General features: G+C 37.4%; 5 protein-coding genes across 7 annotated transcripts; 4 read left to right on the top strand and 1 right to left on the bottom strand.

Moving 5' to 3' along the window:
- Positions 1-371: 371 nt before the first annotated feature.
- On the top strand, positions 372-1,278 carry LOC108138355 (accessory gland protein Acp29AB). The gene has a single exon (XM_017260526.2). The coding sequence runs from the start codon at positions 407-409 to the stop codon at positions 1,247-1,249; it is 843 nt and encodes a 280-aa protein (XP_017116015.1). The 5' UTR covers positions 372-406; the 3' UTR covers positions 1,250-1,278.
- Positions 1,279-5,077: 3,799 nt separating this feature from the next.
- On the top strand, positions 5,078-7,049 carry LOC108138228 (probable trehalose-phosphate phosphatase 1). The gene is made up of 4 exons (XM_017260350.2): positions 5,078-5,178; positions 5,412-5,544; positions 6,062-6,683; positions 6,745-7,049. The coding sequence occupies exons 2-4, from the start codon at positions 5,480-5,482 to the stop codon at positions 6,877-6,879; spliced, it is 822 nt and encodes a 273-aa protein (XP_017115839.1). The 5' UTR covers positions 5,078-5,178; positions 5,412-5,479; the 3' UTR covers positions 6,880-7,049.
- An 890-nt stretch (positions 7,050-7,939) lies between these two features.
- LOC108138227 (probable trehalose-phosphate phosphatase C) lies at positions 7,940-11,833 on the top strand. The gene is made up of 4 exons (XM_017260349.2): positions 7,940-8,105; positions 8,175-8,499; positions 8,890-9,076; positions 11,390-11,833. The coding sequence occupies exons 1-4, from the start codon at positions 8,041-8,043 to the stop codon at positions 11,641-11,643; spliced, it is 831 nt and encodes a 276-aa protein (XP_017115838.1). The 5' UTR covers positions 7,940-8,040; the 3' UTR covers positions 11,644-11,833.
- Positions 11,834-11,855: 22 nt separating this feature from the next.
- Positions 11,856-13,216, bottom strand: LOC108138229 (SOSS complex subunit B homolog). Of its 2 annotated transcripts, XR_001774097.2 has the most exons (3): positions 13,002-13,216; positions 12,329-12,948; positions 11,856-12,261 (listed from the first exon to the last, which is right to left on the bottom strand). XR_001774097.2 is itself a non-coding variant. In XM_017260352.2 (2 exons), exons 1-2 carry the CDS (start codon positions 13,131-13,133, stop codon positions 12,451-12,453), a joined length of 630 nt encoding a protein of 209 aa, XP_017115841.1. In that variant the 5' UTR covers positions 13,134-13,216; the 3' UTR covers positions 11,856-12,450. The 2 variants fall into 2 exon arrangements, 1 of the variants encoding a protein (XP_017115841.1); XM_017260352.2 differs by having other exon boundaries at positions 11,856-12,948.
- A 1,004-nt stretch (positions 13,217-14,220) lies between these two features.
- LOC108138317 (histone acetyltransferase KAT7) lies at positions 14,221-27,111 on the top strand. 2 transcript variants are annotated; one of them, XM_017260475.2, is made up of 8 exons: positions 14,221-15,134; positions 15,443-16,068; positions 16,294-16,451; positions 16,515-16,887; positions 20,411-20,516; positions 25,820-25,977; positions 26,344-26,439; positions 26,494-27,111. In XM_017260475.2, the coding sequence occupies exons 1-8, from the start codon at positions 14,294-14,296 to the stop codon at positions 26,608-26,610; spliced, it is 2,475 nt and encodes an 824-aa protein (XP_017115964.1). In that variant the 5' UTR covers positions 14,221-14,293; the 3' UTR covers positions 26,611-27,111. The 2 variants fall into 2 exon arrangements, with proteins under 2 accessions (XP_017115964.1, XP_017115965.1); XM_017260476.2 differs by having other exon boundaries at positions 14,221-15,125; positions 26,494-27,107.
- Positions 27,112-27,578: the final 467 nt, after the last annotated feature.

Raw genomic sequence — 27,578 nt, forward strand, 5'->3', positions numbered from 1 at the left:
ATTCTTTTGCAGGTTAATTTTGTTTTATTGGGGATTACATATAAAATAGAGTTTATTTGCATTTTCTTCAGAGAGAGCAGTCATTCTATCGCCGAAAAGTAGGCACTTACATTCATAACTCTATTGATTTAATTCGCTTTAAAGGCATTTGGTTTTTTGGAATAAGTTTAGGTCATAAAGCCAAGCCCGCTTTGAATAAAAAAGATATTATATAAATTTGATTATCTGTTATATAATGACTAAGCCTACAAATAATAAAAACGCAATTGTTCATATCAAGATTCTCGGTAAAATATCAATAAAAATGTCAAATATGCTTATCAGCTATCATTTGAGGGCCTTTAAAAAGACTGCCAAAGAGCAGAGCTAGTTCACAATCAAGTTTCAACTTCAGCGGTCGTACAAAATGTTCCGGTGTGCGGCATTTATTTTGTGTGCATTTCTCGCCCTGGATCTCCATGGATCCCTGTCAGAAGCACAGGAGGGAAGGCGCTACGTGTGTTTATTATCAGATCCTGCCAATCAATGCAGTGCATTCTGCGTTTCTGCACTGCAACCAGTAATCGATCACCTTACTAAGGAACAGCAGGCATCAAATGTCTGTGAAAGGAAATTAAACGAAACCCTGGTCAAACTAGATCAATTAGAAGACCAGTTGAGGGCGACACAGAATAAAATGGAAGACCAGCAGATATCTCTTCGGGGAAATTTAACGAAGCTAGTACCACACGACCTCGACGAAAGGCTGAACAGGATAGAAGGTAGTCAGACCTCCCTATTAAATCAACTGACAGCTGCACAAAAGAAGACGGATAACCAATTTACAGCTGTGCAGCAAACATTATCCAATATGGACAGGAAAATCGTACTACAGAACTTTGAACGGATAGGCACTAGGTTATTCTACATTGAACACAATATACTTGTGAACTGGAGAACTGCCGAACAAATCTGTATTGAGATTGGCGGCCATCTAGCAGCGTTCCAAAATGAGCAGGAGTATAGTGCAATTACTGCCAAACTTACTAAATCAAACTACTGGCTGGGCATCAACGATCTGGCCAAACAGGGCACCTTTATATCTCTGGCCTCCGGAAAACCAGCTCCGTATTTAAGGTGGCGTTCAAATGAACCCAAGTACAAGGACAGTACTCAGCATTGCGCTTACATATACAGCGGACGAATGATAGTTTTATCTTGTGTCAACGACGTTATGCATTTCATTTGCCAAGCAGACGACAAAGTTTAGCAAAACAAAATAAAAAACTTTACCAAGAAGCTTCAAGTGCTGACATTTCTTCTTAATAAAAATGCTTTGGGAATGTATCTATTGTATGTATTAAAACCAAGAAAGAAATGAAGTTTCGAAAAGCTCAAAAGTATATTGCATTGCAGCTTTAAAAAATTAAATATTTTATAATACAACTAAATGTTGATTTTATGCGTAAGAATTGGCGGGGAATTCTCCTTAGCTAGAAAGTTACAAATCGATTTTAAAAGTACCTTTTAGGTAACCGCCGAAAAGTAGACAACAATTTTAAAGAATCGCTTTGCAGTCATTTTCAAAATTGGTATAGATAGGTAGTATTGATCCCTCTTGAAGGTTACAAAAGAGATACCATAAGAAAGTTTAATTTATTACTGTTCAGTATTTACTCATCCATTTAAAGAGCTAAGTAAATATTCAACAACAACGACATTTCTGGAATCAAGTTTCCCAGAAAAATATTAATGTGACATATAAAATAAGAAGGTGTATTTATTAAGTGTGCTTCGGAATGTGCAATCAGTTTAAATAATGTATTGTGTACACAACATATTCATATAATGATTACCTTAAACTTGACCTACAATTTCAATTGAACGTGGCAACAATGTTGCCAACGAAAGTCTTAATAGAGGCCTATTTCTGTTGCTACGTCTCTATTACAAACATTCTCCCACCACGGGGGGCAATTGAATTTTGGTTTCTGCCCAGCTGACCTTCACTTAACATTAGACCCGAGAAACAAAACAAACACAAACAGAAAATAAAAAAGAAGGAAAGTATGCAAACATTTTCCATGTAATTGGCTATAAGCCATGTCCTAATGCTAGGCCGAACACACCGCCCACGCACACATGTTTACACGACTTTGCACGCACTTAAACCGCCTTTCCCAACACCCCTATATATATTTATCACCCCTAACCCCTGTGTAGGATCCCTAAACCCAGTCCATTATCGGTGTGCATCTACGGAGAATGTGGCAGGCAACCTGTTGACATCGAAACGCCCCATGGCACGTCCACTAATTGCTTCTGACAACGGCAACAGGTTAGATTTTTCCAACAGAGCTGAAACATTAATTTTGGCCAACGCTAACGCCGCACGCTCGATTGCCCCTGGGCCCATGCCCTTTGAACCCCCATCACCGATTTTCGGTTGATTTATGTCCACCTTAAGCCCTCACCCGGGGACCCCAACCCCAGACTCAACCTTTCGACCCCATTCGCACGTCATGCTCTTCTGTCACTTTGCATTCCCGTTGTTTACGGTTAAGAAACCAAAAAGGTGTTAAAAACAACACCCCCAACTTCTTGTAAAGCTAGAAACGGAAAGGGGACATGTTTTCCAGCAGGATAACAACATGAGTCTTGATTATATTAATTGGTGTTTATCAAATACATATTTACTACTAAAACAATTGAAAAATCTTATTTAAACCCTTAATGTACAAACATTTGATTTGTATTTGACTAATTAGATATCCAAAAATATTTTATTCAAATGCTTACATTTTCAAGAAATGTTTAAATTTTACAATTAATTTGGTAATGTTATTCTTAAATTTTGAATATTTCAAAAATTGATCAAATATTTAAAATAAATTTTTTGCCAGTATCTTTCAGATTCAGATTCAGATGGAAATTTTTGGTGACACATCAGCACACTGTGCCTACTTAAAGCTATTTCTTTTAACTGACCCCTTTGCCAACTTTTTCAAAAATCTATTTACGGCTTTCTTTCCCTCCCCGTCATAATTACCTACGATATAATCTGAGTCAGCGAGCTTGATCTAGAAGCTTCTACAAAGGCTTTTCTAGCCGAGCAAAACAAAAAAAGTGGAATCGAAGAAAACTAAATTCATTCGTTTAATTGCGAAAATATTTACCAGAACATCGAAATCAAAGCCAATTCTCTAATTTATTCGAATTAATTGACAGTTTTTCAGTTGAAAAATTAGTCCAATTAAGATTTGTGACAGGTCAATCAGTGCAATTCGTTGAGAAAGTGAGTGGCAAAATGAGAAGCATTTATAAAGATATTTCCATTGGGTTGCTGCCTAACCACTGGCCTCGCATGTACATATAATTGGAAAAAAAGGGGAACGGGGTTCCACAGACACTTGTTTACAATGTGAAAATTAGTTGTCTCCCAATTAGATCGAAATTAGCAGCCAGATATCGGCGGACAGCTGCGCTAGTGCCCATCGAAAGATTCGATTAAGGGGGCTCCAACTCCAGTAAATTTGTTAATGTTTAGATATCAACGAGCCGTCTGCTCTCAAACCCCTTTTATTTTGTTCCCCCTAGCTATTTGATAATAATACAGTCGATCATTATTAAAGTGAATACCGAGATGACATGTTTTATATTTAAGCCAAATGTATAATTAATGTGGAAAAAATTTATTTTTCAAAGCCGTTCATATCAAGTTTTTAAAACTAAACAAATATTAAAACACACTAAAAATATATACATACAAATAATACAAAAAATGATATTCATAACCCAAATAAAATTATTCGAAAACGTCAAAAAACAATTTTTAATTACGTTTACCCATTTAAAAACGTAAATAAAAGTTAGATCTTATTTTCTATAAAATTAATCATTATCTGTTTTAATTTATTAAGTCACGTTTTCTCTATCTCCGCGATTGATAACTTTATGGTTCGATTTAGTGGGTCTCAACTGTATTTATATCGTGTGTAAACAATTTGGCCTGGTTAGGTCTGGATTTGTTTTGGGTCTGGTCTGTGTCGGTGTTTGTCTGAGCATGCTATTGGAGCATGCTGCTCTTTCCAGACTGCGTGATTCACTTTGGCAGTCAACCTCTATAAATGGCAGTAACTCTAAATATTTTGCAGCCACCTGCCAATGACGTTTTGGTAGGGAATTTCCTATGTTTACTAGGTTTACACAAATACCCTGCTGAGTTTCAGATAATAATAAGAAATTGGGAAAATTTTCTAGTCAATGGAAGATGCCATAATTATAAGTTGATAAGGTAGGAAATAAATATTTAGACAGTTGTATAATTTTTATAAATTTTATATACGAAATTTTTCTTTGGCATGCAAAATGACATAAATTCTTTGATAAAATAAAATTTATGTTCTTAAAACTGTTTTCATAAGACATGAACATACAAGGAGGACATTAACCTATTTTAAATCACTAAATTTGCCACAAAGCACTGCCTAAGTACCCAAATTGTTAGCCCTATTAGAGCTGGAAGATTTCCTCCCAATTTGACCACTCCAATTTCCATAGATTTCGCGTGTCGGGTTCATGCTGTGACTATTTTTAGGTTCTCTGTTGTCGTCTAATCAATTCCGCTGCATGTAACAAATATTTGTGCCCCGAAACGCGTTGACATTGTGGTGTGGGATAGGGATAGGGATAAGGGTGGGGGGATGATTGAGGGGAATCACCCTTTGGTTACCTCCTACAGGGACACGCTTATCGGCACGTCAAAGGGATTTGGCGAGGACAAAGGCGAGGACATAACCAGATTTGCATGCGCATTGCTAATTAGCGATGGTCCGAGTAGGAAAAAGAGAGATGGGGGGTTTGATGTCGCCGGGTAGTGGGTGGAATTTATGATTTTCGGTTTTTGTTTTATTGCCCTCGAATGTGAACTTAACGACCGATTTGCGGGGAGAAGAAGGCAATGCACGCATTGCACACGAAGGCAACGCATGATGCACTGAGTCAGGGAATCGAAGTGGGTGGTGGGTGGCGTACTGCCTTTGTTCTACAGCACACAAAAACCCGGCGACAATGTTTGAGGAAATCACCACCAGCGGAACATTATAAAACTGCAGCTGCCGGAGAAACAGCATGTCAAACCGGCAAGCAGATCCATCAGGGATAGGTGGCGATAGATTCCAAGCACTGCGCTGCATAAAGGTGATTTAATCTTGAGAACTAATCGTACTTGGGTGATAATAACCCAAAGAGAGAGGGAGAATCCCCATCGACTTAAGTTTCTTATCACCAGAGAGAGAGAACTATCAGCCTGCCTTAAAAGCGAGTCTCAGCCAGAACATCTACCAGTAAAAACTGTGACACTGAGACATCACAACGTGTTGATAAGGCTAATCCAAACGCGGAACTAATCTTCTTCGCAAAACCTATTTCAGTGAAATCCATCGTATTTATTTTCGCTCTTCTGCTAAACGCGAAAAGGAGTTATCAGGAAGTTGAGAAAATGCCGGGAAAGCACGTGGCACCTGTTATTAATAACCTCGATGGTTTCGAGGAGAATTTACCCGGGTAAGTCGGAAAATTTTAAATCATCAACAACGAAAGTGTGACCTTGTCTATGTCATGTAATGAGCAAATTACTGATAAGCTATACGCGAAATGTTGATCTTCTAAAAGCTTACTTAACTCACAAAAACTAATCTTGTTGGTTTTTAAACATTTTGTTGTTTGATTTCATCAGAAAGGAACAATTAAATAACATAAAACTTTATAAACTTAACAAGAATATAGAATGATTTTCAACTTCATAAATATAAAGTTCATTTGTTTAGTTTTAATAATAAAGTTATTTACATTAATGATTCTCAATTAAAAAATATAAAATAATTGCAAATCTTTGCAAATTACAAGTAAATATTGTGATTCCTTTGAGTAATTAAAAAATAAAAAAAAATAAAAACAACTTATTGTAAGACTTATAACCAAATGTAAATTTCACTTGTTAAATTCCTTTTATGTAAAATGTAATGACTCATTTTAAATAACTTAAAAAATATATATTTTATAATTCTTTACTCTTTTCCAGTTATCTTAGTTCTGAGTTTCCGGTTGCCGTACTTTTGGATTACGATGGCACCCTGGCTCCCATTGCGGATAATCCCGCCAAAACTAAGATGCCTGTGCAGCTGGAAGCTATACTCCACAAGATAGCTAAGCATCCCAAAGTATTCCTGGCTGTGATCTCAGGTCGAGGACTTAAAGATGTGCAGAAAAATGTCAACATCGAAGGAATTACTTATGCTGGAAATCATGGACTGGAAATTGAGTATCCCGATGGCTCCAGACACGATTACGAACTGCCCAAAGAGATTCAGAAAAACTACACAGATATGGTACAGGAACTCAAGGAAAAGGTGGAAAGGAATGGAGCCTGGGTGGAGGATAAGAAGGTGTCACTCACCTATCACTACAGAGATACTCCAGTTGATTTGAAGGATCAGCAAAAGCAGTTGGCTTCGGAGATCTGCAAAAAGTATGGCTTTAGAGCGAATCAGGCCCATGAAGCTATCGAAGCAAAGCCACCAGTAAATTGGAATAAGGGAGAAGCTGCCTTATATATCCTGAAGCAGAAATTCGGTGATAATTGGGCTCAGGAGGTGAGTGTTGTCTTTGCTGGAGATGACACCACCGATGAAGATGCCATGAGGGTGAGTTCATATACTATTTATCTAAAAAAGCTTGAATTTTATATATAAAATTAAATTTTAGGTTCTCAGTGGCTTGGGTCGCTCATTTAGAATTGCTGCAGATCCTCAGATACAGACTTTTGCGGATTTCCGATTGCCTACACAGGCTGTAATGACAGATCTTCTCAAATGGATTGCTGATGTCTATGTTTCCTAGATATTTTAGATATAACTAGGAAAACACAAAAATTTGTTGCCTTATTCAAATAATATATAATTTGTAATAAATAAGTTTAAGAAATATTACAAAAATAATTAATAATAAGTTTATCAGATATCAAATCTTTTTAGAAGAAATTTAAATAAATATTGGCTTATAAAATGGTAGTTAAACTTATTATAATTAATTATAGTTCTTGAAAGTTTGGGATTAATTAATAAAGACACAAAAATCTTGGAACTATTAAACATATTTTTGCAAAATAATTTATAATTTTATATTAATCCTATTCGTTCTTAGAGTAAAGGAATCAGTTCAAGAAAAATTTGGATAACATACTTTGATAATCCGGTAAATAAATATTTCTGTTGATTTCAAGACTATCTGATACAAAATTGTTCATTAATCTTAAAGCAAACACATCACCATCACCGATCGCTCTTCGTTTGAAGATCAAAAGAAAATAAATAAATAATTAAATGGAAATGTTTTGTAGAGAACATTGATCCAGTGAAATGAATTTTCCACTTGTCTGAATTCACAATAATCTGCAAATTTTAAATTCTTCGCATATGTGGAAAACAAATGATAAAAACGAAGTAACGCTTAAATAAAATTCTTATATTTTTCAAATAATCGAATCACATGTCCGATTGATATACTTAGCACAAAGTGTGTCATCTTACAGAAGAAACACTTCGAAAAAACACAAACAACCTAAAACAAAGGTGCATCAAAGACATCATCAAAATATATATACACTATATAACCACCGCCCCGCATTTCCCGAACACCAAAATTTGTGGCTATATAGATAAACACTGCGTTTGTATTTTTTCGTTATATGTATATGCAACAAATACAGCCAAAGATCCATTATAGAATGTGTTTTTTTATGCGCATATGCCTCATAAATATTGTGGGAATTACTTGGCCAACGTACGGGACCAGAGTTGCCACCAAATATTCAGAGAGAGGCAGAACCGAATAGAGAGCGAGATTGGATCGCGGATACTTATAGATCACAAGCGATATATGGCTGCTGAGGATAGCTGGCCATTAGTATTAAATCGGTCGAGGAACGTCCAGCACGGCGCGCAATATCCGTTAGATACAAAATAATTCGTACACTTTAAAAAACAGAGAAACATATAGAAAATGGCTGAGCAGAAGAAGGCCCCGCTGTTAAAAAAGGAGGAGGACTATGTGAAGGCCCTCGAGGGGTGAGTTTCCTGCGGAAAATCAAGCAGCCAGAAGCTTCGGGTTCTAATAGGGCGTTATTCTCTCGCCAGATTCATTAACCCCGAGACGGATCAGGTGGTCCTGCTGCTGGATTACGATGGCACTCTGGCCCCCCTCACCGAGGAGCTCTCCGTGATGCCCAAGGATACCGAGATCAACATCAAGAAACTGGCTGCCAACGAGAAAATCTTCATGTGCGTATTCTCCGGTCGAGAACTGAGCGAGATCAAGAACCACCTCAAGTTCCCCAATGTCACCTATGCCGGCAACCACGGCCTGGAAGTCGAATATCCTTCCGGCAAGAAGTTCAAGATCGAGATGCCCGAGGAACTGCTCGAGAAGCACAACAAACTGGTGGCCGAGCTTAAGGAAAAGGTAGGAAAAGTATATATATATCTTATTTAAGATTAAATTAATCTAAAGGAAATTTAAATTTTAAAAAAGAATCTCTTAAAAATTAATTTATCGAGATTAACGTAACAAATCAAACTGAAATGTAAAAAAAAAAACAATATTTTTTAATTATTCCATTTTGTCCATTTAGGAATACCTTAGATTTTGCAAAAACTATAAAATATTTAAAAAACTGTAAGAGATTTGGTCAGAAGTTTTTAAAACAAATTTAAAGACCTTTAAAGTCAAAAGTTTTTGGTCTGCAGGATATGTTTTATAGTTTTTACAGCTTCCCTATTTTGTAAACTCTTTACATCTTTCCTTTATACCAAGTTTCCTCTGATTTACTAAACTTGTTTGACTTTTACTTAGGTCGTGTGCTCCGGTGCCTGGGTGGAGGATAAGAAGATCTCCGTGACCTATCACTACAAGGGTGTCACCGACAAGCTGAAGGCCAAGCTGATCGCCGAGGCCAAAGGATTGATCCAGGCCCATGGATTCCAGCTGATCGAAACCCCCTACGCTTTGGAGGGCAAGCCCCGCGTCAACTGGGACAAAGGTTAGTTTGGCTCGATCCTATACGATTCGATCGGATTCGACCCGATCCTCCAAAGGGGCTATTAATACAGCTCATCATCGTTTAACAATTTGCCAACTGTTGCCATCCATTTGCAATCTGTCCCCATGGCATTCCTTTCAGCTTTCCTCACTTCGGCACCTGCTCAAAACAATTCGATTTTTGACTCGACGCTTCGATGATTTAATTATTGCTAAAATTTCTCTATTTTCTCTATACCCCAATGGGGACTCAACGTGGGCGTCTTTCACAAAAAATATATATTCTAGGAAAAATTTCACACACAAAAATCAGACAAAATTAAAACGTCTCAGAATAATATATACATATACGAGGCGGTATATATAAAAAATGTTTCGGTAGACAAAACATCCCGCAGCCAACTGATGTTAAAAGCGCGCCTAAAACTATATATACTTTCCGTCATATATATAGTCAGTGACTCGACCGATTGCTTATGATAAATTAACAAATCTTTGTAATTTTTCATAGACACAAGATTTCGCTTTCGTTTTTAAAATGTCTCATCTCTGGTTTTCGCTGCGAGTCACAATATTTGAGGAAATTTTTTTTTGTTCTATTTGAAAAACAAATTTTTCAGCTTGGCGGGAGTGTTTGTAATTTTAGCTTTCTAAAGATGAATGAAGTCAAAATGAAGCGAAACCAATTTAATTTGATGACGCTTTTTACAAACGATCCGTGGTTTTAAAAATATAGGTTTTTATAGAGGGCAAACGGATGCTTAAAGCATTAAATAAATGTGAATAGAATATGTTTGAACGTTTAGTTAGTTTTCAGTTTTTCAAATGGCAGTAAGGCCGTTTTTAAAGACACCGTTTTCTTTATCCTAAATTGCGAGCGTATAAAAATATAATTTATTTCAACACTATCATTTACATTGCTTTTAGTTTACAATTTCCAATCGCTACAAATCATTGTATAGAATAATTTTAAGCTTTTTTAGAAAACTAAAATCTTTTAAACTTTCATAATTAAACCATTTTTTATTTTCAATCTTTGATCCGCATTAATCCCAGCCAATAAACCATAAATATTTCAGAATTCCCTAAATTCCCGACAAAAATGTTCTATAAAATATTCGTACCCCTCTTGAAGAGATTTATGGAAGCCACTTGTCGCCTCTGTCCTCTAAAAGTCATCCAACCCATTCCCATCAGATTTGTCGCTCAGGCCAATGAGCCGTGGCGACAAAATACAGGGAACTTTTTTTTAAAGACATTCGTATATGAAAGGCGTAAAAATCAAAAATTAATTATGATGGTTGTACGCTTCCAAAGGCAATAAATTTATAGGGGCCAGAAACGAAATTATAGCAAATACGAAAAAAACAGACAGAAATTCGAAAATGTTGTTGTGAACCATTTTTGTGAAAAATTGAAGTCTCGACGGGCGCATACAAAAGCGAAGAAGAATTGTTGGTGCCGTCTGAAAAATATAGGAAAAATGCAGTATGGGGAAGGAGGATGGAAATCAGTGAACAGACTGCGTCACCAATTAAACAAAAATGTGGCGTTAAACGCTGTGAAAGGAAGAGGAAAGCAATATAATTAAAATAATAAGAGGAGGTGGATTAATGTTCTATTTATTTGATATATGCACAATATGTACTGATTTTTACTGGGTACCTAGACGCCGGCTATCTATTCAAACACTCGCTTACTTGGCCAAACCAAATTACGAAACGAAAACTAGAGAAGATCCGCCCACGAAGACACCTAAAAATAATTCAGAAAAGAGGAGGAAAAATTCGCTTCTATTTCTTTGGGGCTGCATGCGATCTATATGATCTAATATGTGTGCCGAGAGGAATTCTAGACGTTTGAAAATATTGTTCTCGCTTGTTTATTGAGCGATTTTGGATGATTTCCAGCAGTGCATAGTTATTTGTATACATCCAACATGGCTTCCATAAGAAATCAAGAATTCCTTAGCCGCAGGTTGCATTCATCAGAAATAAGCAATATTTTAAAACAAATTTTCTTTTGAACCAATTATGTTTTGATTGCAAAATCTGTTAAAAATTATTTCATTGACTTACTTTAACAATTGCACCTAAAAAGAATAATCCCTGAAATAAGTTATAGACGTTTTCACGACAACCTCTTACGAAAATTTTTTTGTTCTAACTTTTAACTTACCTAAACTTAAAGTAATTGCGTGTTTACAATAAATGTAAATTTTAGGAGATAAATGTCAGACCCTGACTATGATTTAAAGAGTTTCAAACATATTGCAACTACTTTTTAACAAATGAATTTCTATTTACCATTTCAGGTGAGGGCGCCAAGATGATCCTGGAGAAACAGTTCGACGCCGACTGGGCCAAGAATCTGAAGATCGTCTATGTGGGTGACGACACCACCGATGAGGATGCCATCAAGGTGCTGCATGGCATCGGCAAGACCTTCCGCGTATCCGAGCTGCCAACGCTGAAGACCTATGCCAACTACCAGATCAAGACTGTCGAGGAAGTTGGATATCTCCTGAAAGCCGTGCAGGCCTACTACGAGAAGAAGAAGAAGGCTTAAGCGCAACGCCAAAGGATATTAAGCTTAAGCTAAATTCCACGCACACTCACATTAAACACACTCATAGTTACACCTAGAGGAGGAAAACTCGTTTGAGTAATAAACATGCTGTGTTTATTGACTTACTCGACAATCGCTCTCGAAATAGTTTTTGTGTCTTTGATTTTGCCAAATAAAACATTTTTCATAACTTATGCATTGTTTTGATTATATTTTTCAGCAATAACAGATATAATTGTTCTTTAAGTGTCTTTCAAACTTCTGCCAAATGCATTACAATTTAATTAGTTCTTTACAGATAACAAGAATACAATACAATTATGAAATACAATTCAGGTTCCCACAAAAGTGGATTATTGTGAAAATAGAAAACAAATTTCGACATAAAATTTAATAAATTTAGTATATTTATGTCAGAATGGGAACTGAAGATCGAAAACTGGAGACCGAGAACTGAAAATTAAGAACTGAATATCGAAACTTGAATGTTTTTGTTCTGAAATATTTACTAATAACATATTTAAATGTCCATTTATTCCAACCGTTTTGATCAAAGATCTATTAAATCAATTTAACTTTCAAAATACATTTGTTTAAAAACGAAGTCTGTGGGAGTTTCTACACAAAAAGTTATAAATATTTAGAGCCAAAGTTGATTAGATAATATTTAATATATGTAACATACCGACTCCGATGCCGACAAAGGTTGATCATTGGGGATGTGTAAACAGTTTTGATAAAGCTATACATTAATGTTACAGTTCTTGTTCGCTTAGTTCCATATCCTAGCTCATGTGTCCAGTCTCTTTACCGCCTGTCCCCCTTGAGGCCACCTCGTCCTCCGCCGCCGCGTCCACCCCGAGTGCCCTGTTTCGACCCCGTCTGTGGAGCGCTTGTTGTTGCTGGTGCAGGAGCACTGACCACCGGACTCTGAGCAGCAGGAGTGCCTTGTGCAGCGGTCACAGCAGTTTGTGGAATGCCAGCAGATCCGCCCTTCGGCGACTGTCCTGGGGCACCACCGCCACCAGCAGGCAGTCCCGCTGGCGCAGCGGCGACCAAGCCACCGGGATTGGCCGACGTCTGTTGCTCCGCCCGCTTGGGTTCACTCATGTTCAGGCTCTCGTTGAAGATCATACAGAATTCACCGATCTTGAAGACCTCACCGTTCTTACCGGAATACAGGGTCAAGCAGTGCCGCCATATGGAGGCGTATCCCTTGGTCAATCTGATGATGTCGCCGGGGGCTATCAGTTTACCCGGTTCGTCCCAAATCGATACATTTATGCAGGCCGTCGGATCGCCCACCTAATATTATCAAATTATTTGCTTGCATTTGCGAAACGATTTAATTGACCCACCTTAAAGTTTCGCACTTCGCGGTTTTCCTTCGTCACGGTGGCCACACCCACTTCCAGAACGATGAAGATCACATTAATGTTCTTTAGACCCGGTTTGATGTCCTTAATGGCAATACTGTCCATGTTGTACATGTCTTAATTCTTAAATGTCTTCCGAAAGTACAAAAAACTTTTTTGTTTTGGCGTCGTTTGTTAGAGATGGGAGATTTAGGAGAATAAAAAACAGCGATGGTAGCCGGTACATAGTTAGGGATGTGCAAAATAAAAATATATTATGTTTTAAAATAATCGTTGAAAAATATGTAATATCGCGTATGTCGCTACAAAACGCAAAAACATTTTAAAGTATAAATGTATATTTAACTGTAACGATTATTTCTTATGCCACTAATAGTATTCTAAATGAAACTTGTGAAAATCTGTAATACACGTTTCGCGAATACCAAGATTAATAAAAATTTAGGCTTATTTGTATGTAAATGGTTGAGATGGAAAAGATTGTAAATATATTTAGATATTATGGAATTAAGTTTCCCATGTCTTGTTATATATGTTTGACATACATTTTATTTATTTCAGTTCTTCCACATCCAAACTCAATCTAGTCTAGTTTCTTGGGGAAGTGCCAAACATATCTGTGCTGATATAGGTGGCCATCTAGCTGCTTTCCGAGATGAACAGGAGCTTAAGGCTATATCTGCGAAACTGAAGGACGCAGGCTACTGGGTGGGCATAAACGATCTGGACAAAAAATTGAAATTATACTGGACACTTTCATAACTTAACTCTTATATTTACATGTTTACATTTCTTTTAATAACAAATACAAATGAACTGTAATAATTCAAAGCAGTGCCGAACAGGTCTAACCGAAATATTCTAAAATATGACCTTTTTTTTATAAGTTTAGAGAAGTGTCTTTAAAGTCTTTAGTTCCTGAAATTATAAATTCTTATATCTTTATACAATATCATCTACAAGACAAAACTAAATTTTTTAATAAAATTAAAAATAAAAAATTATTGCAATCACTTCATTTTTTTAAAAATTAGCTGTTTGAGATCTAATAGTTTTGAATATTAAAAAAAAAACAAGTGTCTTACGATGTTTACTTTGATTAATACATTTTCTGCACATCTCTAGCCAAAGGTTAACGGTATAACTATCGATTACTCACGCCAATTTCGGTGGTTAAGTATTGCAACCCACCTCTGGTCACTCTAATCAAAACAATAAAAAGAACAAGACATTTTTGTGTACGAAAATTGATCAGCTTTTTGTGCGCTCCAAAAATGGCCTTGGAGTCCGGCAGCAGCAGCTCGGAATCGGGCAGCTCCTCCACCAGCGGATCCACCAGCTGTTCGGAGACGGGCAGCAGTTCGGACACGGATTCTAGCAGTGCGACGCCGGAGGAGAAGCCATCCGCGAACTCCTCGTCGAAACCGCAGACGCAAACACAACAACAAACGAGTTCCGGAAATGCACCGAGAAAAAAGCCAGCTCCTCCGGCGGCGGAGGAGAAGTCCAAGGCAAATGCAGCATCCTCAAGCAGAAAAGTGACCAATCCGGCGAAAAGTAGACTCTCCAGCGACGACGACGAGGAGGAGGATGAGGACGGGGACTCAGCGCCGCCGGCCAAGAAGAATGCCCGTTCCCTGGGCAGTTCCACGGTCACAGCGGCTGCTGCCGCCACGGCGGCCAAAAGAAAACCTCCTGCTTCCGGCAACAAGCAACCATCCAGCAGCAATCCAGCCAACAAACCCAGCAATCCGCCCCAGCGAGCGACAACAAACAACAACAACAACAATCGATCCCTGGAGAATGGCGAAGGCAAGCGACCCTCGCTATCCTCCTCATCCAACAGCACGGATGACTCAATGAAAATTGTAAAGAACGGTCGCAAAGTTCCCCTGAAAATGGCCAGCGCGGTGAGGTCAAAACAAATCAGAGGCAAACTGCCGCCAGCAAAGAAAAACGGAGGAGGACCCGTGATCAGCAGTGACGGAAGTTCGGGCTCCGAAAGTGCCTCAAATTCGGGCGATGATTCCAGCTCAGGAAGCGACTCGGAGGGCACTGATTCCAGCAATTCCTACAGCTCGCAGCCAGTGAAAGGAGCAGCCAAAGGTAAACAAGGTCTGCAGATGTCATAGAAAAATCGTACTTTTAAGTAACTAGATTTATCAAATCTAGTAGTAGTAAAAGGGATGTTAATCTGCCCTTTTAAATACATTGACTTATCTATTATTAAATTAATGTTTACAAGAAGTGATTAAATAACTAAAAGTATTCATTAAAAATTAGACAATGAATAGTTTTGTAAGTCACTATTTATAGTATATTTATAAAGTTAATTTCTTAAACATTTTAATTTCAATTTAGTTAATGGAATTTCCATTAAATATTTTTAAGCTTGACATATACTTATTGTCATTATTTTACAGGCAAACGAGCCGGAGCACCAAAAATCCAGAATTCTGACAGCGAAGAGGAGCGAAAAGACAAGGCCAATCCCATGAGGAAACTGACGCGATCGCTCAGCATGCGAAGGACCAAACAGCAGCCCAAACAGGACTCCGATTCCGAATCAGATGGAGATCTAGATGATGACAAAATTCCAATCTCCAAAAGTCCCGCCAAAAAGCCAGCACCCTCGAATTTAAACGCCACCAAAAGCAAAGTGAAAAGAGAATCCATTGGAATTAGCAGTGGAGTCCTGAGCTCGATTAAATCTCGACCCGTCTCACCAATAACCCAGACGGAGAAGAAGTGTCCTATCGAGGGGTGCGACTCATCCGGACACTTGAGTGGCAATTTGGACAAACACTTCCTGCCGGAGGCGTGTCCCATTTACCACAACATGTCCGCCTCCGAGTGCAAAGAGCGGGCTAATGAAAGAAAACTGCGCAATGAACAGCGCCTTAAGATGCCCGTGAATATTGTGACGGCACCGGGTAATCAGCACACCAATCTCAAGACCCTCTCGCCCGAGCAGCGTGAATTTCTGGCCAAGATTCGCGAGTCCAGGGCTAACTTTAGGCCTGCCAATAACAATTTTCTAGACTCGAAGGTAATACATAAGTTTACAATTCATTAATTTTTATGACAATGACTGAAAGTTTTCTTTTATATATTCAGAAACATTGTAAAACCAGAAACAGAAGGCATTCAAAATATTAGGAGATTTTTAAAGCCACATTTTAGCTGCCTAACATATTACAAATTTTAATTATTTTTAAAATTAAAAAAATCATATTTAACTTGGCGATTACTTATTCCGTTTGTGACTCCCCAGGTTAAGCTGGAAAAAGACGTCACGGACGAGGATCGTGAACCGAATCTGTCCGGCCTGGTGCCCGACTACGATTTGCAATTGTTCCGGGAAGCGCAAGCTCAGGCCTCTGAGAGGATAGAAGACGAACTTAAGGACCTGCCTGTGGGAAAGGGAATCAAGTAGGTTTCTTGATACATGAGAAAATCTTTAAGACGTATTTACAACCTTTTGAAAAACCACAGATATATCAGCATGGGCAAGTACAAGATGAAGGTGTGGTACCAATCACCTTATCCGGACGATGCTGCCCGCCTGCCCAAAATGTACATCTGCGAGTTCTGCCTGCGCTATCAAAAATCGGAGACGGGCATCAAGCGGCACGCCGAGAAGTGCGTCTGGCGGCATCCGCCGGGCGATGAGATATACCGCAAGGGCAAATTACAGGTGTGGCAGGTGGATGGGAAGCGTTACAAGCAATATTGCCAGCATCTGTGTCTGCTGGCCAAGTTCTTCCTGGATCACAAAACGCTCTACTACGATGTGGAGCCCTTCCTTTTTTACATCATGACGCTGGCGGATGTGGATGGATGCCATATTGTCGGTTATTTTAGCAAGGTAAGTAAAGGAAAACTCTTTAATTAAACTATTGTTGTAAGTAACTATATGATTTTGATTAAAATGTGTTTTAATTGAAGGCATAATGGAAAGCTGAGGGTTTGATAGTAATAGATAAATTAATTTGATCATACCATACAAATTATTTAATATCAAGTTTTCAGGACTAAAATACATTTTATCAATAAGTTATTATTGTTTTATTAAAATGGCTTTGAAATTTAAAAAGAATGCAAAATATTTAAAAAACTTTTGATTACTTTTTTAGTTAATGCTAGAGAATTTAAATCGAACTAGAAAGTTCTTGAAAATTAATTAACTCCTAAAGTGCCTAAATACAATATTAGTGCTTGTTTATTCAGTTTAATACTAATTACTAACGACTTAACAGCCATATTTAAATTTCAATCCCCTAATCATTCTTCTGAAGTTTCTAAAGCAAACTGCAATCAAAGCCAGAAAACTTTATCCCATTCTGATGATTTCGATTCCTAATTGCTTATAATTTGGATAGTCACGCCTCCATCATGCACAAGAATATTCCCGAACTTGTATGCTCATTTCCCAGCATAAAATTGAATAATAACATTTTATAGTTTTATGATTCCTTTATGTCGGGAGCCGGAATAGAGATGCGAGGAATATAGAAGCCAGCATCCCAATCCCAGACTCCGAAAGGCAGCCACAGCCCATGTACGGTACATACATATGTACCAGGCGAATACCAGACTATATGCTTGTATTCAGATCCAGACAGTCGCCCTGCCTTGACCATGCCCACCAAAACCAGATGATTTTTCCTTTTTTTCCTATTATTTATTTTTCTGTCAACGTTTTCGGGTAAATAAGCAACAGACAGAGAGAAACAGGCAGAGAAAACGAGAGAGAGAGAGAGAGAGAGTCATTTCCCCTGGCTTCATAAAGCAGCCACGGTTTCTTGACCTCCCACTGAATATACGGAATGTGCTACGGGTACGGGGATATACATTACCGGGTTTCGGGAACCCACCTTCCGTTTTTGCAGTTTTACTGCAGAATGCAGAAAGTTTTGGGGCGCTGGCAGAGACTGGGTTTGTGTTACAAATTGCGCATGTCGTTGGCTGGTGCTGATGCTGATGCGGATGCTGCAGCTGCTCCTGCCTCTGTTCCTCCCGATTCTCCTGCTGATGCTGCCCCTCTTTGCAACTCCTTTTGTGACCACTCGAAACGCTGGCGCAGCATCCCGAGTCAGTCAGAATTTTGGGAGTTTCTACACATACTACAAGTTTACATATATTTACTACGTTCCTGCTAGCGGCATTCATAAGTTCGTTACTACCTAAACACGAATTTAGCTTTGTTGGTACAAGTCCCTGAAATAATTTAGAAAAAAAAGGACATGTTAACAAAAGGAGAAATTTAAACCCATTTTCAAATATAATAGTAGTGGAAAAATATGAAATACTAGTTACGTCGAAAGTAATTAAACTGATATTTAATATAATTAGGTAGTAGGTACATTTATGTATGAATTGGAAAGATGACCAAAATTGCTGAATTTGAGAATATTTAATTTCTTTTGAGTTTTATTTGGTTTTAAATTCCCCCAAATAAAACCGCTCCAAATTTTACTTTTTTTAAATAGAGACAAAAATATTTGCTGTAATTTATGTTTTATGTATTATTTTTGTAGGAACATTTAACATTTAGTAATATAATTTAAAAGGAATTATAAAACATTGTTTAATTTGGGGATATTTCGGTTGAAGAAGTCATCTTTAGATCAAACAAAATATGAACATTAACCCAATTTGAAAAATCATTCGTGAATTGACTAGTCATTGTACGAATTAAATCATTTTATGCTACTCCCCAAATCACGAAACTGCATTTCCAAACAAGACTGCGTGTAAACTCGAGTGAGGACCCTACCCCTTTTTATTCGACAGTGATAATTTTCGGCAATCCTTTGTGCCGCAGTTAACCTCCAACTCGACGACTCGAAAACGGGGTCCAGACAGCAGCCAGACATCGAGGATTGGAGAAGGGAGTCGGACTGGGAATGGGAGTCAGGGCACTCCACTCCGGTGCTCGGATGCTGTGCTGTGGGTTGTACTGTGCGTTGGACACGATTGAGGTCGTGCACCTCTGGGCCGGGTCCGGGAATTTCTGCGTCTGCGTCTGCGCCTGCTCCACAAAAACAGCGGTTGCCCGGGCCAAGGAGAATTCGGCATGAGGGATCTGGGGGTTACCGGGGGATCAGATTGGGAAAAACGGGGACTACTCCGCTGCTATGTGGTTGCGTTCCCAGACATCAAGGCAGACAAAAGAAAAACGAGCAAAAACCAAAAAACCAAAAAAAAAAAAACAGACCTCAGAAAACAAAAACCAGGCGTACTACAAAGGGAAAATCAAAATGAAAAACCCGCAGTGTACATATAAATGAATTTCCGAAATGTTGCCAGATTCCAGATCCCACACAGGAAATAAAAAATGATTATTTTAAACCCTTCTTATTGAGACTTAAAGTTTTTAATGTAATTTTTGTAATTTTAATGAAATAATCAGGTACAAGTAAAATTTGGATTTAAAAGATTAATAAACTGTATTTTCTTTATTTTATATTCTTATCTGGAGTGCATTGAATTTGGCTGCATTTTTAACATAAAATATGTAGTTTAATGAAAGGATAATTATAAAATATTGTTCACCACATCTAAAAATAAGGTTTGAAGTTCTTTTAGGAGTATTTAGTATTATTTAGATCATTTATTTATGATCCCTTAAATAATAGCTTTTCATCTTGCGTAGCATAGTGTTGTACATGTTTTAAAACAATTTTAAAAGGAATTAATTATCATCGATATGGTGATAATTTTGCTCTGTGCATTCTCCATGGGATTGTTTTTTTGGCAATGACCATGAGAAGAGGAGAGGGCTTGGCATGGCCATACTATATCCATGTACGAGCCAGTCTGGCTTGCGTATATATCCCGATCCCCCAGTTGGTATTTCTCGTCCTGTTCCTGCAGCAGCTATATGCGTATGTTTACATATTTACGCACAGTTCTCTCGCTATATTTTGGCCATCTCTGTCCTTCTGCCTGCAGCCATCTATCTCTCTCTCTCTCACTCTCTCTCTTCGAGTGTCTCTTGTGCTGACTGTCTATCGATTCATTTAATTTTGCTGGTCATTGAACTGCCGAAAAAAGCCAAAAGCGACAGATGAATGTTGCCATCATCTATACCACTTGCAAAAGCGCCCATTTCCCCTCTTCTTTTGTCTGGAAAATGTCTGTCTGATCGCCCAACTCTCGAGTTTTCCCCTTATACCCTTTGCGGATTCACCCAACTCACCGACTGACTTTCCCACTCCATTTCCGTCTGCCATTGTTCTTAAATATTTGTAATTGATTCAATTTCAACAATAAGTAAGCATAATCTTTAGTTACTTTTACCTGGATTAGCGAAATGCTTTATCTGGACCTATTTTGTATTTCTGCATTATTTAATCATTTTCAACGCTTTCCTCTTATCTTTGCAGCATATTCCCTTTCTGCAGGAGAAGAATTCGTTTTACAATGTTTCGTGTATTTTAACATTGCCGCCATATCAGAGAAAAGGTTACGGGAGATTACTCATCGATTTCAGTAAGTACAAAATTTTGGACCTTACAAAATTTTTAAACTAAAGGTCACATCACACCTTATAAACCATTTTAATGGACTGTTTTACAGTCCTTATTTCGTCTTCTTCGTTATTTGTGACATTTTAATTACACATTATAAATATTTGCTAGACTCGTTGTTAAACATGAATTTAAGTTTAATGGGTTTCTTTTATTTTTTATTGAGAATTTAACGAACATTATCGTGATCTATGATCAGTGTATATATATGTAAGAATCCATTAATGTAACTTAAATATACGTAGTTTGAAAAAAATGAATAGTTATGTCTATTTTTTTGAGTTTGTTATTCCCATTTTCTTTCACCAATAACAACGCAAACAAAAAAATTGTTTATATGGAATTAATTAATCAAGTTAATCATTTATTTCAAAAACAGTAAAGAAAATTTCTTAAAACTGCAACTGAACTCAATCGGAAAATTTATCGTAGAAACCAAAAAACAATAAGCTTTAAAAAATCATTCTCCTATGCGGGTTTTACATGTTAATGTTATGTTAAACAAATATTGAAAATTCCGATCGTCCATATCCAGTCATACACAGTTAGGATTTGCGATAGACCTAAAATATATTTTTTAAATTTTTTTAGCACGAAAGCAAACTGTTGATGTTATATTTGGTAATTGTATTGCATGGATGAAGCAATTCCAATAAATAATATCATTTAAAATTAACCATATTTAAAATCCTTATTGTAATCTTGAACCAATCAAAAGGGCTGTTTAATAACGACTGATTGGCCTTCAGGGAGTTATTTTTTCTGTGAAACTGAAACATTAAAGTGATCCAAATAAGTAACTGGGATTCCAATGAAATTAAGTTTTAATGAGGCTTGTTAGCGAAAAGTATATTGGACACAAAAATTTCTTGGATTTATTGAATCTTTGTTCCTCTTCTTCTTCAGCTGAGTCATTGGTATATGTGTGTGTGGTGTTCAGGTGTGTGAAATATAATCATCATTGCATGAGAAAAACCAAACATGAAGGAGACTTCGGCTTAGCTTTCCAATTGCAGTTTTTCCTCCACTTCTTTTTCAGGCGCAGAACATGCAATTTCTGCATCAATTAAACGTAGACACACACAGGTGGATAAGTAATTTTTAGTGGCTGCAACTAAAATTGTTTAAAATTAATCCGAGCCCACAGACAAGACAATAAAAAACACAGACACAATCCGAAAAAAAATGAACTAAGTACAAAATTATTAAAAAAAAAAGAGTGGTTTGGATTAGGGAGCTGAAAAGACAAAGAGAGTCTTGAGTCATACATTTACATTTGCAATGGCGTAGTCGCCGGCAGCGACGTCGGCAGAGGCGATGTCTATGTAATGTCAATACATGCACAGGCTTGGGTGTGGGCAAAAGGGGGGCTTGGGGCGGTAATGAACGAACGAAAGAGTGAGCGAAACGACATTGACCTTACACAGACACAAACACACACACAGATACAAAACCAAGTGCCGGCCGGCAGAAAGCGTAATGGTCAGAGAGAGAAAGAAAGAGCTACTGAGAGAACGAGTAAGCTGCACAGAAAATAATTGATTAATCTAATCTATCTTAAGAAAATCTAGTTTATTACAATACGCTTATAAAAGTTAGCTTAAATGTCTAGACTTATGTTCTGCCAATCATTGTATGTGGCTTAGAATATGCTAGATCGTTTATACTATTACAAATTGTTAAAACTAGTTTAACTTGATTTCTGTTTTATTAGATTCAATATTGAAATAAGGGTTTCAAGCGATAATGTTAAAGACAAAATTGCTATATAAACGACCTCTGAGAATAAACCTAATTAACTGTATAAGCTTAAATTAATTATCCTCTTAATTATTAAACCAAATTTGAAAATTTTTTATTAAAAAATTAATTAAAAATATATTGTTTCGGTTAAAACCAAGCAAGGACAAATTTTTGTAAGACCATCCAAATTTTCTGTTAAAATTCTCCAACCTCAAAGAGTTTTACCGGCTCATTTTATTTTATTAGTTTTAAATAATTTGGATTTTTCACAGATTCCTAACTTCTTTGCTTTTGAACTCTACAGACGTTAAAAACATTTAATGTACCTCTTCTTTAAGTCGTTTTCTAGTTAATATTTATATTGTTGTATGTATGAGCGACCAAGCCGGTTTGCAGATAATTTTCGTCATCATTAACTGGAATTGGTTATTTTGAACACGGCAGGTTGGAGGAATACTTGCAGACAGACAGGGGCTAACTTAACCCACCAGACATTCCAAAAATCAAACATTACTAACCATGTGTGTAAGAGCGAGATGGTCATAGAGCATTTATGTCCAGGTGTAATAAATGCAGCACGCAAAATGCAAATGAGGAGGCCAAACTTAAAGGGGTGCGCAAGGGTTGCCACCTACTGCATTAATTAATGAAACTTTCTAAAAACCCACAACCAAGTTGCCAAAAATATACGAAACGTGCCGCTTAAACTTTTTGAGGTCCCACAGAAGCACAAAGACTACAGTCGTGAGTCTTTAACTGAAACTTTCATTATAAACTTTTTAATCTTATTTTTGTTTTAAGTTTTACAAAACATTTAACTTCTTGAACATCAACTTCGAACTACAAATTCAATTATTAAGCGTTGAACTAATTTGTTAAGTTAGGCAGTTAGAGAATTTAAATAAACCTGATTAGAAGAAATAAAAATATAAGTAAATGTATACAATGTTTTTATTTCCCTGAAATTTTCGTGCTTGTAGTTTCAAATAATAGTTGTATATCTTTCTTATGAAAACTTAATTTTGAACTTTTAAGCTAAATATTTATAGTCCGAGTTATAGAAGTTGGACTGTAGCTACAATTTAGCAGACACAACAACACCAGAAGAGCAAAAAAAACAACAACTGTTGGCGGCAGACAACAAAGGTCAGGACAGGTCACAATGAAAGGGCGTCGTCCTCTTTGGCGAACAAAAGAGCGAGTAACGGTTACTCTCTCTCTTTGTTTCGCTCTCTCGCTGCTCATTACTCACTGCTTTCCACACACAAAAAGCAAGAAAAAATGCATAGAAATAATAATTAGAGCCTTGCTAATTTGAGTTAAAGTCGACGTCGCCGTACTCGTTTGCACATTTTAGCGTAGATTTTCATTCTTTAACTCATTACTGTTCGTTTGCAACGCCTGTGGGTATGCAACAACAATTGTGCTGCGTCAGCGGCGAGTGCGAGCGAGAAGACAAATGTGCGAATCAAAATGGATCGATAAAGTCGTCTCGACGTTTCCACTCACACTTCTTCTTTTTCGTTCGCTTTCCCGTCTCGCCGCTCATAGATTTATCGCGGCGAAAAAGAGGAAGAGGGAAAGGAGCGAGACGAAGTGCGGCACAAAGAAATCAAAGTGCCACCCGAAAACGCCCTCTTGTGGCCAGAAGTCGCGGCAGGAGCAGGACAAGGGGCTGCCCCCTCGAAATGCATAAAACTGCGCACAGTGTCAGATAATATCTTGTTTAAAGGATTCTAATACTTCATACTAGTGTTCATCTTACCTTTTGATAAAGCCCAATGTAAAAATTTTTTGTAAACTGTCAATTAATAGTAGAATCCTACTCCTTCCCCCCTATAATGTGCGCATTGGTGCATTTAAGGCATACCAGAAGATATTTATTACAAAAATGAGCACTGGCACTTAAAGCTTATCACTCATTCGTACTGTTGTCCTGATTATTATTTTTTATTATCCAAGTGGTGCAGACTTGGTGATACTTTCAAAAAAAAGAAAAAAAGATTCTCTTACTTTCTACATTTTGACATTTATTTGAACGATAGCAACAGCACTGCGTGAAAGTAAAATCTAACTGGCATACATTTCGTATACGTAATTTTTATGAAAACTGATCATCTTTATATTTTTTATTTATTTATTTCAGTCACATCTAAAAACTCAGACAAAACTAAATATTGAAGTTCCACTTAATCCTAATAATGAGTCGTACTAACTTGTCTATTAAAATTAAACAGAAGTTAAAATAAATTTGTTCTTAATTTTATTTTGTTTTAAATAAATTAATAAATAAATAGCTATAAGTGCATTCAAAAGCTCATTCATTTTTGCTCCACTGTTCTCAGCCGTGCAAAAAACTAAGCTCTGCGTTTGCCTTTGCTTGTGTGCGTTCAACCCTGCGCTCGTCCAGTCAGTCAGCAGGATTCTTCTCCTGCTCCCTTCTCTCTTATCATTCTCGCTCTCTCTTTCTTGCTTCCTCAGCTGTGTCTGCTGTCTGCCATTGAGTGAGTCCTGCTGCTCTCCTACGTTCCGTTCACAGCTGGTGCCATGGGTGCCACAAAAAGGATACAAAAATAATCTTAAAAAAAATGGTTGTTTTTGTTGAAAAAATTAAATGAAACTTCAATACAAAGTTTTTTTTTTAGGCTTTTCTTAAAAAAAAGTCTATTTCTATTTGAAGATCCAAAACAATGTATATGTGAAGTTTAAGATTAAAACTCAAATAATTTTTGACAATTATAAACATTTTTTTAAGTTACAAAATAGTTACATTTAAATCACAACTGCTTCTTCAAAGGATAGTCCTTAAAATTACATTTTTATTTAGATTGCCTAAAATATTTTTAAAAATAAAAAGTAAAAGAAAATGAACTAACAAAAACTAAGGCAAATTTAAAAGTGGCTTTTGCAATTCAACCCCCCTTAAGTTGCATAGTATTGACAACTTAAACTAGCTACGTCCTTAGTGCTCCTCTAGCTCTGCTCCTCTTTTCCGCTGCTCCTCTTAGCATACCGCTCTTTTACTAACGGATTTTTTCCGAGCCTACCTCAGTGGATTTTGTGTTGTGTCCTCGCTCTCTCGTCCTCGTCAATTAAGTTGGCTTGCACTCATTGTTGTTGCAGTTCTTGCTTCTTCTCTGTGTAGTTGTTGTTATCTAGAGACGGGAATTGTTGCTGCCAGACGGCTCTAGAATCCAGAATATAATTTTTTTGGGGTGGGTTCTTTCGGGGTGACACTGTGGCGTTGGGTTGAATGTACGCCAGAACGATGTTTAAATGGGGACCCCCTTTCCCACACTCCCCGCAAGTACCCCTTGAATACTTTGCGGAATCCTGTCTAGACACAACACGCACACACTGAAACACCCGCACACACAGGCAAAGCAGGAGGCGGGACCAAAGTTGGTCACCATAAATAATACGCCGGAACTTGAAAAACTCCTATTTGCCGTTGCTATCTGTAGCATACTTCTCGGGGTCTATTTTTAACCCGCATCCGTACCTTTTCTGCATTACTTGCAGGCTATCTGCTGACCCGTGTGGAGGGAAAAATAGGCTCGCCGGAGAAACCTTTATCCGATCTCGGCCTGATCTCGTACCGCTCTTACTGGAAGGATGTTCTTTTGGACTACCTGTGCAATCGGTCGGGAAACACGCTCACCATTAAGGATGTTTCACAGGTAAGTTCAAATTGATATTTGGTTAAAAAGCTACAACAGTTAGTCAAAATAAAAAGTAAAACTTTGTTTTAAATCATATTAAGATTTTGAACTGGTGTTAAATTTGCATAAGACATACAAATTAAATAACATTTTTTTGTTAATTTAAAATACAATTTATGTTAACTGTGTGAGATAAAAGAACTATTTTTAAATAAAATGTATATGCCTTAAAAAGTGGCCAAAACCATTTTTTTAACATAATTTTTGTGATTGTCATTAACGAAATAAAATATTCCTAAAAAATATAAAGTTTTACTATTTATCATTTATATTAAATTAATTAATTAAAATTTACCGTTCCTCTTTTTATATTTTGATCTGAAGGAAATGGCGATCTACTCATACGACATTGTGAGCACTCTTCAAGCTTTAGGCATGATGAAGTACTGGAAAGGGAAGCACATAGTCCTCAAAAAACAGGTATGTTCTAAGATTTCCAATGGATTACCCATGCTGATCCTTACTTCTTCCTAGGATGTCCTGGATGAGTACGAAGAGAGGGTAAAACGAAGAGGCACCTTCCCCAAAATAGACGACTCCTGTTTAAGATGGCAGCCTTTCATCAATGTCCAACCAAGTGCATCTCCATAGCCACGTGGTTGGAAGCATGCTAGAGCATGCTTTGCGGACGCCGATGACGAGGACGAATCTTTGGCCCCGAATTCCTGATTTCTGAGATTTTATTTTTGGGTAGAGACTTCTTAATAGACAAATCTTCAATCCTCGCCAATCTTAGTAATACCCTACATTTTGGTGACCAAGAGAGGCAGTATAAATAATATTACCATGTAGTCCAATCATCATTATTTGCATTTATCTCAACCGATATTTGCCTTAATGTAAAGTAATTATTGCAAAGACATATTTTAAACCATGGGTATATTTAAATTTACAACGATTGAAGGATTGTGTTTTAGGAGCTTTATCTTAATTTTTATTATTCGTTTGTAGATCATAAGGCCAGCCTATAGTATTTGTACGTGTCTGTGTCTGTACTTGTTGGTAGTTAAGAATTGTAATAATTAGTGAACATAAGTTACATAGTGAAATTCTCAAAACAAAAAAAAAAAAAACAAAAAAAGATAAGAAAAATATACTCGGTTTACGATCAAAGTCTTGCCTTAAGATTAAGATGAATCATGGAGAAACCAAAGGCCCAAAGGAGAAAGAAGAAGGGGAATAGAGGTGAGTCAAGGAGGACAGAGTGTATGTGTTTGTGGCAACATGGCCAAATACACATACAGACGAGCGCATTGACATTGTCGCTTCGCCCAGAGAGACAGGTGAGAGGGGCGGTGGAAGGGGGGATGGGGAGAGGTGGGCAGACCAGACAGCAGTAGTGGGGCGGGGGGTGGCGGTGTGCAGCCAAAAAGCATACATATGCAACGGGGGCAGCAGCGTTACAGAGCGACAGAGAGCTCCTGAGAGAGAAAGACGGAAAGAGAGCAGCTCCAGAAGGCAAAGAAAGAGAGCACAGTGGGATATTATAAGTTGGCTTAAAAATTTAACATTTTGGATCCAAATAAAAACGATGAGTTCCAACAAACGCCAAAAATTTT

This window comes from Drosophila elegans, unplaced genomic scaffold (genome assembly GCF_018152505.1).
Source record: "Drosophila elegans isolate 14027-0461.03 unplaced genomic scaffold, ASM1815250v1 contig_814, whole genome shotgun sequence".
Classification (NCBI taxonomy): Eukaryota; Metazoa; Arthropoda; class Insecta; order Diptera; family Drosophilidae; genus Drosophila; species Drosophila elegans.

Excerpts from the sequence above, each read along its gene's own strand:
- LOC108138228 (XM_017260350.2), top strand. The coding sequence starts at position 5,480 with ATGCCGGGAAAGCACGTGGCACCTGTTATTAATAACCTCGATGGTTTC. Across the intron at positions 5,545-6,061 it reads TTCGAGGAGAATTTACCCGG|TTATCTTAGTTCTGAGTTTC; the intron begins GTAAGTCGGAAA and ends ACTCTTTTCCAG. Across the intron at positions 6,684-6,744 it reads CCGATGAAGATGCCATGAGG|GTTCTCAGTGGCTTGGGTCG; the intron begins GTGAGTTCATAT and ends ATTAAATTTTAG.
- LOC108138317 (XM_017260475.2), top strand. The coding sequence starts at position 14,294 with ATGGCCTTGGAGTCCGGCAGCAGCAGCTCGGAATCGGGCAGCTCCTCC. Across the intron at positions 16,888-20,410 it reads TTGTCGGTTATTTTAGCAAG|CATATTCCCTTTCTGCAGGA; the intron begins GTAAGTAAAGGA and ends TTATCTTTGCAG. Across the intron at positions 26,440-26,493 it reads ACATAGTCCTCAAAAAACAG|GATGTCCTGGATGAGTACGA; the intron begins GTATGTTCTAAG and ends ACTTCTTCCTAG.
- LOC108138355 (XM_017260526.2), top strand. The coding sequence starts at position 407 with ATGTTCCGGTGTGCGGCATTTATTTTGTGTGCATTTCTCGCCCTGGAT.
- LOC108138227 (XM_017260349.2), top strand. The coding sequence starts at position 8,041 with ATGGCTGAGCAGAAGAAGGCCCCGCTGTTAAAAAAGGAGGAGGACTAT. Across the intron at positions 8,500-8,889 it reads TGGCCGAGCTTAAGGAAAAG|GTCGTGTGCTCCGGTGCCTG; the intron begins GTAGGAAAAGTA and ends ACTTTTACTTAG. Across the intron at positions 9,077-11,389 it reads CCGCGTCAACTGGGACAAAG|GTGAGGGCGCCAAGATGATC; the intron begins GTTAGTTTGGCT and ends TTACCATTTCAG.
- LOC108138229 (XM_017260352.2), bottom strand. The coding sequence starts at position 13,133 with ATGTACAACATGGACAGTATTGCCATTAAGGACATCAAACCGGGTCTA. Across the intron at positions 12,949-13,001 it reads GCGAAGTGCGAAACTTTAAG|GTGGGCGATCCGACGGCCTG; the intron begins GTGGGTCAATTA and ends TGATAATATTAG.